Here is an 11,799-nt window from a genome sequence, read left to right on the forward strand (position 1 = left end):
TGAAAAAAATTTAATTCAACCTTAAAACTATGATTTTTAAATTTCTTGGCTGACCTGCCACCCTTTTGAAAATAATAGGTTTATTTAACTAATTTGAAATTAGCTACTAATATATTAAGCTACATGGTCTATGATATACTTACAAGAAAAAAGTAAAATACAAACAGTGACAAAATAATAATAATAATAATAATAATAATAATAATAATAATAATAATAATAATAATAATAATAATAATAATAATAATAATAATAATAATAATAATAATAATAATAATAATAATAATAATAATAATAATAATAATAATAATAACAATAATAATAATAGTTTTAAAAATGGACATACCTAAACATTAAAAAATCATCAAAGCTAAAAATAAGCAAAAAATATTTTCTTTCTAAAAGGATGGTATTGAACATTTCATTCATACTATAACACAAACAGCAAAGTCATTATTATGAAATAATTAACAATTCTTTGTCTTTTCTTACTCTTTTCTGAAAAAATATAATTACATTTAAAAGTTTAGCTACAACTAAAAAAAACAATATAAAGTTCAACATATAATTACTATCCTAATATTACTTAGATAAAAGATCTAGAGATTTTCCATAAGCAAATGATGCATTAAAGAGCTCTCTGTATAAAATAGTAACTTGTTTAAATAACAACATAAATTTTATTGCAATTTGTGTTAAAATATTCATTTAAAAAATGTAAAACATTTTTAAATTAAAGTCTAAAAATGAGTCATACATGAAAAAACATGCAATCTAATTAAAATATTCTTGGACATTAAATATAATGCATTATTAAGTAAAAAATTCACACAATGTGTATCACTATGTCACACGGACAATGTTTTTAAAAAAATTAGTTAAAATTTGCCTTATTACCTATGTGCTTCTTATCTAAAAACCTTTAAAATAAAAATCATTAAAATACAAGAGCATAAGAAATCTTTATTCAAAATTTAAACCCATAAAAAAAGGTGAAAAAATTCAAAATTAACATTTGTTGAGAACTAAATTCTTTAAACTTTAAAAGTTTTTCAAAATATAAATTGAGAATTTTAAAATGTCAAATTCAAAAAGATCCTTTTATTAGAAAATTGAATGTTGTTAATTGAAAGACTAGAACTTGTTAGGCTAAAAAAACTTAACCATTTTGGCTGAAAGATTACAACCATAGAGGAGTTATCGCTAACTATACACAACTTCAGTACTTGGTTGATCAGTTATTTCAATTGCTTTTTTGGAAACTCTAGAACAATCTGGGTTAAAACTCTTTTGTGTATCACAGCACATTGATTCTAAGCATTTTTCTTTATCACATTTGTTATAACATTGTTTTAGAAGTTCAGGACTTACTACTGTGATATTAGTAGGTAAGAATTCAGGCTGAAATGTCATACAGGTGATGCCTTCACTTAGGAAAAATGCTTTTACCTTTTGTCGATCTGCCTCATATTGTTCAGGCTTTTCAAACAAAATGTGAGCCGAGGCTTAGAAATAGTATAAAAACACAATCAGTGAAAACAATTCATATAATAGATAAATTAAATCAATGTTGTTGATGATGATGATGATGATGATGATGATGATGATGATGATGATGATGATGATGATGATGATGATGATGATGATGATGATGATGATGTCATATAGAGAAAATTTTACAAACTAACCTACAACTTGTCCACCGCCCAAATCCCATATGTGAAAATCGTGCACTGATAAAACACTGCAAACCTTGTTCATGAGACGTTCTTCCAAATCTTGAACCTTTAGATTAGTGGGCACAGATTGCATAAACAAAATCAAAGTTTCTTGGAAAAGTGGAATAGTGGAATGAAGAATTAGGAAAACCAACAAAATAGTAAAAATTGGATCTATATATCTAATAAACCAATGTTCGAAATAAATAACAACAATTGCTGAAGTTATAACAATAAGAGAAGAAAGAAAATGTTCCAGGATATGTAAGTAAACGCCACGTATGTTAAGTGTGTGAGGAGTTTGGTACTCAGCAGTCCATGTGAGTTCTTGGACTTGACTACTTTCTATAGAGAAACCAAATTTTGTCATTTTAATTAAGCGTTTTAATCGTAAATAATAGTAAATTAAAAACACCAAGCTAAAATACTCAGCAAACATTGAGGATTTTTAAACTAGAGTTGACTCCTTAAAAAGCTAAGCATCTTTTCCATATATATTCATAAACTATTTTGGTATATCTATCTTATATATCTATATATGTATGAATGTGTGTGTATATATATATATATATATATATATATATATATATATATATATATATATATATATATATATATATATATATATATATATATATATATATATATATATATATATATATATATATATATATATATATGTATATATATATATATACAACATCAAATTTACAAATACTTGTATACCTACTCCTCCTTTCTTCTTTTTCATTAATGAAACATTCTCTAATGAATCTTTTTTTTCTTTTTTTTTCCAACTAAATCTTTTGAAAATTGCATCTTTGCTTGTTTGAAACAAAAACAAACCTGCAAAGTTGACAATTAAACTAACAATTCCAACTGCAAGGACAGGTTTAGGGTTAGATATTTTCTCAGGTTGAACAAATCTTTTCAATGAAGTAATAAAAATTGAGAAGCATAGTGCTAACAAAAAGACTGTATTTATTAAGCCACCAAGAACTTCAGCTCGCACCCAACCAAAAGTAAACTTTTCTGAAAGGAGAGTATCATTGTTAGTGTTTAAATTAGCTATCCTTAGTGCAATAAAACCAATTATCAAAGCAGCAAAATCTGTTATCATGTGAAAAGAGTCAGCCACTAATGCCATTGAGTTTGACAGATGACCAACTAAAATTTTGAGTATAAACAAGCATGCTGTAAAAATAATCATTGCTATGAACTTGAGTTGCCATTTAAGTGTGAACTGTTTTTTGGATTGAATACCTTCTTGGATAGGTAACATATTGCTTTGTATAAAAAATAACTAGTTATTGATAAATATAAATACTGGAATTACTACCTCAAGTATTATTATGTAAAACAAAATCTCTAAAAACAATATGCCTAACCAAGCAACACCTCTAAATGTATATATGTAATTTTGTTGTTCCATGCGCCATTCTAAATTTAAAGAAATTGCTACTGTTTATTATTGAAATAACAACTTTATTGTTTAAGACCTGCAAAAAAATGGTCTGGGTTTTTACATTTACATGTCACATAACTCAGGCTTCTTGAATTCGCATTAAGATAATCTAATTTGTTCATAAAAATGTTAAGGTTCACAAGCTGTGTTGATCGTATTTGCACAAATGTTACTTATGAACAAAGATTTAACTTAGTGATCAGGATGATTAACAAACTTAATGAAAACGGTTTAAAAATCGCGAGGTACCGCTCTTTGAAATACTGGTTTCTACATAGTTGACATTATTTGGCATTCCAATTCAATTCCAGCCGATGATGAAAAATTTACTAACAAATTAATAAAAAAAAAAAGCTAATAAATAAGAAATGAAATGTACAGAAAGTTGGTTTACAATGAAATTTTTTTTTGTTGTACGGAAATAGTTACGCAATAAGAATAAAGTTTTTTTTAACACCCCACGGAACTTGGGCTATTTGCTCATTCTCTCACAAAACATATCATTTTTCAATTTAGCAACCCTCTTTAAATTCTGGATTCGTTATGACAAGAATCTACAGTAATTACTTGAAATATTATTTGATTCTAAATAGTTTGATTCCTGAAGATAAACTTGTCTGTGAAAGAAATAAAAATTCTTTCTCATAACATTAGATCAATTTTATACATGGGGATATATTGCCACTTCATCAAAAATAAGTCGATAATACTTAAATTGTTTGGTCGACCATGGCATGTAGATAAAAATTTATAATTTCTAGCTATAATTCTGAAATTGTTATCCTAATACATCATCAATTTCTTTTGAAGACTTAGCAATCATTACATTAAAACAAAACTTACAATCGAAATTTCAACAAAGAATGAAAAAACAAAACAAAAACAAAAAACGAGAGAAAACCAAGTCAATATAGTTAAAATATAATGCAGATTTATATTTGATTTAAATGAACCACTCAACAAGGAGTAACATTTGCGAATGAAATACATTTATATATATATACAAAACTTTAATAAGGAGAAAATTTTCATACACGCTAAATACAAATGATCTTCATTGGCTTAATAAAACCCCGGTATAAAATTGACATACAATTCAGAGGAAACGCTCCACACATAAGCGCGCATACTTTTATTGGCCAACAAAAACTCATAGTTATCGAACCATTTATGGCTGTTTTTCCAGAACACAAAATATGCCAAATAAAAAGAAAAATAAATATATCAAATCTAGATTTTTGTTAGCTTGATTAACATTTTTATATAACAAAAACTGGTGCGTGTGATACTACAATATCGCTTATTTTATAGCTTTCTTCAAGATCTATTCAAATAAGGAAACTTAGGTCTATATTTAAATAAATGGTTCAAAACTAAAAGAAACAAAAAGTACAAAAACAACAGCAAAAAAATTAACGAAATGTAAGGAATGTAAGTGCTAAAATAAAACATGGGCGTTAACGAAGGTTAAATTTTAAGATTTTTGACACGATAAGTCAATAATTTAGTCAGCTAAAATCCTTCCACAAACTCACATATTGGAGTACATATTCTCCCTGAAAATACGCAAGTATGCATTGTTTGCTGGTCTCTCCGTAAAGGGTTTAAGCCAACACCGTTATTTAAGAATCTCTAAAAAAATTTACAGTAGAACACATGCGCTTTTTTTCTTCTGACCTCCTTTTGCACGTGTACTTTCAGGTTGACGCTGGTTAATTTGACGAACAAGGTCATGAAAAATTTCGTTAACATTAATTTTCATTTTTGCAGATGTTTCCAGAAATGTGCTAAAAAAAAATATATATATATATATATGTAAATAAGTAACAATTACAAGACAGAAATTTCCATAAATCTTTTTAAGTTATAAGGTGACAAAGAAGACTGTTCCTTTATCAACCATGATTTAACCCTTCACTCGATACTGTAATTTAACCCTTGGCTGGTGGATCCATGTCTACCAGCCGAGAGTTAAATTACAGTTCATGCCTTATCAAAACTTTCTTCCTTTGCTAGATCAGAGAGGTGTAAGGTTTAAACTAATATATTATTTTAAAAAAATTTAAATATATATTTACTTGGGTTTATATATTTACTGGAGTTTAAATATTTACTGGAATTTAAACATTTAGCTTAAACTATGTTTTAACTTTTCAAATAAACTTTTTAGTAGTAAGTTATACATTTATGAATGTTTACAGTTGCATTTGTAAAAGCAAGCTTAATTGAATGGTCTTTCAAATAAAGAATTAAATAATCCTTTGTTAGACAGACATAAGAAGAATAAATTCAACATGTCCACCTATAAAATATAACATTAAATGTATGGTTGTAAATAAAATGAAAAAGTGTAAATGAATTTTTAATTATTGGCATTTTGTTTTTAACAAAGTAAAAACTTTAATATCAGTCATTTGAGATAAATTGAATTTTTAAAAACTTATATATTTAAGCATACAAAGCTACAGGATTTGTATGTCTAATATATTTTTTCAACCCTTCAAGACATTATGCAGAATTGAAAAACCACAAAACACATTTTTATAACAAGTTTTAAATAATAAACTTGTGTGAATTTAAACTTCTCATCTCAAATCTTTGCTGTTTCAAAAGCATAAAGAGTTTTATTTTAATAAACTTCAAAGAATTTCATTTATTTAAAAGACCAATAAAGAAGTTGAATATATGTTAAAAACTGAAAAACCAAAAATCAATCCTTACACATTCTAAACTGTGCAGGAGAGATACCAAGCAAAAAGTTAACTATGTTTGAGCATTCAACTTAAGCTACTACTTTAAACTACCATCCTCCCTTAATGTCATTTTATGAATGTATTTAAGGTGTCATGTTTTAAGCAAACTATAATTTATTCAAAAGTGCATGATTTAAGAAAATTATAATTATTTGAAAGTAATTCACATCAAATAGTGCGGATTTACACCAAAGTACAACAACCACTTTGTCGTTTCTTGTGCCGTCTATTGGTGGGAGAAGGTGAAATATGATTAATTTGCCGCACAAGGTCAAGGAAGACTTCACTGATGTTTATTTTCAACATTGCAGATGTTTCCAGGAAAGTACTAGAAAAAATAGCACTAACATGAATTGAACCCAAACCTTTGATTTCATGTGGTACAATTGCAATGATAATAAACTATTTTTCTTTTGCGAGAAAAATAGCATACAAGAATTATAATTTAATGCTAAAATTCTTTTTTAGAGAGGAAAAAAAAAAAAAAAAAAAAAAAACATTTAAAGTTAAGTATCTTAAACACTGGCTAAATGCCAAAAGTACTTTAAAAGTTTAGTTTTTAGATTTTAAAGAAAATTAAATGCTTTCATTTATTTTAACATGCCAAAATTTGTAAAACACTGAGCATTTATATCACAAAACTTGAACAACCTTTAAAACATTCACCTTTATTATTATTATTATTATTAGGGATGGTTCTTAAAACATAAAACTTTTTTCCTAATTTTTAACTAATTTTCTCAATAATTATATGAACAAATGGGCTGGTTATTTACTGATTTGATTAATTTCATAAAACAAGAAGTGTAGATATGTGTTAAACATTTTTAAAAACTCCTTTTAAAACAAATTTATTTTTGTCATTTAGTGATGCTAGTTCTTTTTCTTATGAAAATAAAAAGTGAAGAGCCAATCAAGTGCTGAGACACTCAAATTTAAAAAATTAAAAAACTTAAGTTACTTGAGTTGACTAATGATTAGTGCAAATATTACATCAACAAAAAAGATGTTTGTCATTTTATAAGGTGAAATAAGTTTTAACTTTAACCCTTTGCGGTACAATGTTAAACTGGACTTGACAGTCATGAAAGACACTATGAAAGATTTTAATGAATAAATTACATCATTCAATGTGCTTAGCTATAATAAAGAGGTAACCCTTAGTAAAAAAATACAAACACGAACAATAAAATATCCAATATTAGTATTTGACTTTTTTTTCTTTTTTCCCAAAAAAAAAAAAATTGAACTGCAAAAGGTTAAAGAAAATCTTTGCAATCAGTTTTTAAAAGTCAAGAATTGAATGTTTTTAAACACAGATTGGTCTATTTCTGGAGGGGAAAAAAAAAGTTTAAATATAGGGGACTTAAGATCAAAAAAGTTAGAATTAAATCTTTTTTTTTTTTTGCATCAAACATGTTTAATGGGTTAGAATAGACATTTTTTAAACTTTCCATTATAAGAACAATACCATTATAATTGTATAACTGTCTTAATTTTACTCTACAAACTTGTAATCATTTGGTATAAAATCCAATTTTTCTAAATGTCACAAGAAATAGCTTAACATACCAGTTACCAAATTGTTTCGCTAGATTTTGACCCTGATCTTTTCCAACAACTCTTTCATCTTCTAAGTCACATTTGTTTCCAACCAGAACCATTGGTACCTATATGTATAAATCTAAATCTGGATCATTGTTTATATTGCATATACTTTAAACAGGAAAATTTGCTTAACAGGTATTTTTTCATACAACCAAGATGTTTTTAAATATTGATTTAAATATTAGATTTTATTTATGTGCAATAAAGACCATTTAATTTTTTAATATGTAAATTGTGTTTTGAACAAATAACACTGTTAATTTCCTCTTTAAAAAATAGACAGCATGGTATCTTTGGGGAAAACAGCTTAAAACAGTGATGATAATGAATTATAGAATGATACTATTTATAAAGTATAACTTTTATACTATTAATTCTATAGAGACTTCATTTTCATTGAAATACTTCATTGTACTTATTATGCATATTTAAATAAACACAATAAAGTATTTATTACAGAAATAACAATTAAGTACTGTATATGCATGATATTTAGTGATAAGTAAAGATTAAAGGAAAGAAGGTTAAGTAAGATTAACAATAACACTTAAAAACCATAAAATGAACCTGAATTTTAACAAAAATGAAGATAGCAGAATTGGTTTGATATAAATATGTAACCTATAACTTCTAATATACAACTTCAACATTAAAAAATAAATATACAGAAATAATATAAGCTTTTTTATAAATATTCACAAATGGTACTTAAAAATGAAAAGAAACAAAGCACTTACATCATTGGTATCTTTTACTCTCAAAATTTGATCACGAAGATCCATTAAATCATTAAAGGTACTTTGTGCTGTGATAGAGTAAACAAGTACAAAACCTTGGCCATTTTTCATATATAAATCTCTCATAGCAGTAAATTGTTCCTGAAATTTTTTTACAATGAAAAGTTAAACTATCTCTAAAAAGTCTTACAATTATTTCAAAAAATTTTCTCCAAACTGAAAAAGAAATAAAATTAGAACTGACTGTTCCTGCTGTATCAAGAATTTCTAACATTGCTTGAGCTCCATCAACTTCTACTTGCTAAAAAAAAAAAACCATTCTATGAATTTTTTGCAATTTATCTTTGAATGAATTTTGCTTAAAACTTTTTCACATAACTAAAATCTATAATATTTATTATGTTTACCTTTCTATAAGAATCTTCAATAGTGGGATCATATTTTTCAACAAATATACCTTGAACAAACTGAACTGTCTAGAAAGTAAGAAGACAGTAGTTAAATAAAAAATAATTTTGAAACAGCAAAAAAAAAAAATGTATTTCAGATATGGGTCCGATCCAAAATCATACTTTCTTTAATTAATTTTGTACTTGATAAAAAAAATCAATAATAAATAATCTTGGTGTTATTGCTATACCAATATTTTAGAATTCTTTACAATTGAAATGATTTGCATTACAACACTTAAACTTTGACAGTCATTTAGTAGTATACCATAGGAAGGGTTAGTTAGAAAGTTTGGTTTAACAAAGTATCAACTCAGGCTTTTAAAAAAACAGAATTTAAATTTATTGATATGGAAAAATTTACAAAACATGAATTTAAGTGTTATATTATAAATACTTAACTGCAATTTACCAAGATGGATAAATTTTGAAAAAAAATTTCTTTCATGCCATAAGTAAAAGCATCAAAAATTAAAGTACTTAACTTCAACTTTATATTCACAAAAGGTCAAAACACATTGATGATTAACCTAAACATGTTTTCATAAAGCTTACCAATGCACTTTTTCCGACACCTCCTGAACCCAAAACAACCAACTTATATTCTCTCATTGTAAGTAAGTAATGCAATTAAAAGATGCTATTCGAACAGATATATACTCTGTTTCAGAAACTGCTGATCTAAGTTTAACACTGTCCTTTGTCACGAACGACCTGGAACCGCCTTGATCAGTTGAAATTGATTATATTGTGGTCGTAGTGTTTTTCTATTTTTAGCATTTGCAAATTTGTATTTTTATTTTAGGGCCGCACCTTAACGTTACTTTCCGATTGAATAGATTTTATGCGGATTTTACACGGAGCAGACACGTGTTTTTTTTCTTTTTTAATTATGTATACGCTTATTTTATTTCCGATCCATGTCAAAGTGTTTTAACAGCAATTTTTAACTTTTTGTTAAAATACGTGTATAATCAAAATTATGCAACAATAATTTTAAATATAAGTTCTGATAAAACTGCATTGTGTTAGATGTTAAAAGACCTTCCATGTGAAACAAACACATGATAAGTTTAAAACATCTAACTAGATAATAGACAGGCTCGTTCTTAAAGTTTAAGCTTAAAAAAACACTAAATTACAATATATTTAGTCCCTAAGAATTCTTCGCGGAAAATATTTCAAGTGCAAAAAAAATAAAAAAATAAAAAAAGAAGTTAATTCCGCATGGAATTTTACCTTTTTTAGAACAATATTTAACAAATCTGACGAAAACAACGCTGCAAAAATAAATACTCAGGACAAATCATGTTAATTTTATTAAGTATGTATTCTATAAATTTTTATAAATAGACATTTTATAAATTTTCATACTTTAAGACACTTTGAACCGTTAACAAGCACTAATGGAATTTATGTTGTATAAGTCTTTTTCCAAACCCCATCATCTTTAAGATAACGTAGATACTACCAGGCAGCGTAGGACCAGAGTAATTTAAAATTAGGAATAAAAAGAGTGATAAGTAATCACCACCTTGACTACCTTTTGAAGAGCGTATAACACGAACAACAAACCATGTGCCACTTGTTTGTTAATCAAAGTTTAGCAATATTTCCATATTATACACAGTTGGAGAATCATTTTATGAGAAAAGAATTCATGGGTAAAAGCCCTAAATACAAAAATTAGTAGAAAATTAAAAGGTGATTAAAATAATCACGAGAAAAATAGTTTAACTTATCATCATTTTAACCAGACCAGAGATATATGTTGTTTTGTCCACAAAGTGCAATTGTTAAGTATTTTACAACTTTCTACTTTCAATGTCAGAAATTACAATGTTAAAGTTATGAAGTTAAAATGTTGAGAAAAAATATGTTGCAATGTCAAAGTGTTGAGAAAAAATATGTTGCAATGTCAAAATGTTGAGAAAAAATAGGAGCCAATTTTGCTGAACATAATTCAATACCATTATAAATATAAACCAACATATAATATACAGAGCCCAACCCAGAGAAGGAAATCCTGATAATATCTTTACGTATAAAAAATATGAATGTCTTTATCTCACGAACATTTTTATCTTGTGAATATCCTCATGCCATGAACACTTCATTTCACAATTTGAAAACTTAAATGGATACGGAAACCTTTCGTCTTGTTTAAGTTTAGAATTCTAAACAAGGTTTGAAAATTACTATGAAAAGTTTTATATTACGTTAGAAGACTTAGAGAATTTTAAGATTATCTTTTTAATAACTACCATTATTTTTGTTATAATTCTCGTTATTGTTTCTTATAATTTTGTTGTTTTTATTACAATTTTTACTATTTTAATTATAACTTTTGATTATAGCGGAAACACCAACGAATTAAAAATTTTCTTTTTTTTTTTTAAACAAAAAAACATTGGTTACGTTGTAATTATTGAGTGTAAATCTTACAAAACTTTTTAAAAAGGTAAGGATTTTTAAAGGATTTTCTAAAAAACTTTGTCACCCTACCCATAAGGTTAACGTTGGCCGATCTGCCCTTTAATACTAGAAAAACTGCCTAACGAGATAAAAGTATTCTAAAAAACATCCGTAAAACTTTAAGTGCGCTTAATCTTGCAACTGGTAGGAAAACTCAAGGTTTACACTTTAGTTCTCTCCATCGTTTACCGCCAAACAAAAAACAAAAAAAAAAAAAAAACCCAATATAAAACGAGTGAAATCTAAGATTTTTGAGACATGGTCGGATCTCTTGTTATGGAATTACTCTACTATTTTCACATGTTGACCACGAATGTATTTTTTTTTTTAGAGCTGAAATATTGTAAATATTGACTAAAAGGGGTAACAAAATGGCAAAGTTTGATGTTTATTTTAATTATGTAGAAATAAATACCAAACTTTGCGCTATTTTTCTTTTTTCTTTTTTTTTTTCTCTCTCTGAAATGAGTTTTCTTTTTACTCAAAAAAAAAATTCGAAAACTTCACGAACTTGAGGTAAATTCGAAGACTTCTAGAGTTTTAAAAAGTTTCTAAATACGGTGTTTGGTTGTGCGAGGTAATGAACAAGGTAAG

The 11,799-nt window shown here is 26.5% G+C and overlaps 2 protein-coding genes across 3 annotated transcripts; both read right to left on the minus strand.

Annotated features, from left to right (window-relative positions):
* Positions 1-477: 477 nt before the first annotated feature.
* On the minus strand, positions 478-3,968 carry LOC145194823 (calcium/manganese antiporter SLC30A10-like). The gene is made up of 3 exons (XM_090070252.1): positions 2,445-3,968; positions 1,689-2,063; positions 478-1,505 (listed from the first exon to the last, which is right to left on the minus strand). The coding sequence occupies exons 1-3, from the start codon at positions 2,998-3,000 to the stop codon at positions 1,204-1,206; spliced, it is 1,233 nt and encodes a 410-aa protein (XP_089926378.1). The 5' UTR covers positions 3,001-3,968; the 3' UTR covers positions 478-1,203.
* Positions 3,969-4,094: 126 nt separating this feature from the next.
* LOC145194825 (ras-related protein Rap-1b-like) lies at positions 4,095-9,498 on the minus strand. Of its 2 annotated transcripts, XM_080072510.2 has the most exons (7): positions 9,286-9,498; positions 8,689-8,757; positions 8,526-8,582; positions 8,282-8,422; positions 7,509-7,606; positions 6,104-6,264; positions 4,095-4,970 (listed from the first exon to the last, which is right to left on the minus strand). In XM_080072510.2, exons 1-6 carry the CDS (start codon positions 9,340-9,342, stop codon positions 6,120-6,122), a joined length of 567 nt encoding a protein of 188 aa, XP_079928636.2. In that variant the 5' UTR covers positions 9,343-9,498; the 3' UTR covers positions 4,095-4,970; positions 6,104-6,119. The 2 variants fall into 2 exon arrangements, with proteins under 2 accessions (XP_079928636.2, XP_079928635.2); XM_080072509.2 differs by lacking the exon at positions 6,104-6,264.
* Between the last annotated feature and the right edge of the window lie 2,301 nt (positions 9,499-11,799).

Source organism: Hydra viridissima, unplaced genomic scaffold, assembly GCF_058129835.1.
Source record: "Hydra viridissima isolate aposymbiotic clone 2 unplaced genomic scaffold, HvirCarnegie_v1 scaffold_13, whole genome shotgun sequence".
NCBI lineage: Eukaryota > Metazoa > Cnidaria > Hydrozoa > Anthoathecata > Hydridae > Hydra > Hydra viridissima.

Excerpts from the sequence above, each read along its gene's own strand:
- LOC145194825 (XM_080072509.2), bottom strand. The coding sequence starts at position 9,342 with ATGAGAGAATATAAGTTGGTTGTTTTGGGTTCAGGAGGTGTCGGAAAA. Across the intron at positions 8,758-9,285 it reads GTGTCGGAAAAAGTGCATTG|ACAGTTCAGTTTGTTCAAGG; the intron begins GTAAGCTTTATG and ends CTTACTTTCTAG. Across the intron at positions 7,607-8,281 it reads GAGTAAAAGATACCAATGAT|GTACCAATGGTTCTGGTTGG; the intron begins GTAAGTGCTTTG and ends TTATACATATAG.
- LOC145194823 (XM_090070252.1), bottom strand. The coding sequence starts at position 3,000 with ATGTTACCTATCCAAGAAGGTATTCAATCCAAAAAACAGTTCACACTT. Across the intron at positions 2,064-2,444 it reads AAAGAAGAAAGGAGGAGTAG|AAAGTAGTCAAGTCCAAGAA; the intron begins GTATACAAGTAT and ends GTTTCTCTATAG. Across the intron at positions 1,506-1,688 it reads GGGCGGTGGACAAGTTGTAG|CCTCGGCTCACATTTTGTTT; the intron begins GTTAGTTTGTAA and ends ACTATTTCTAAG.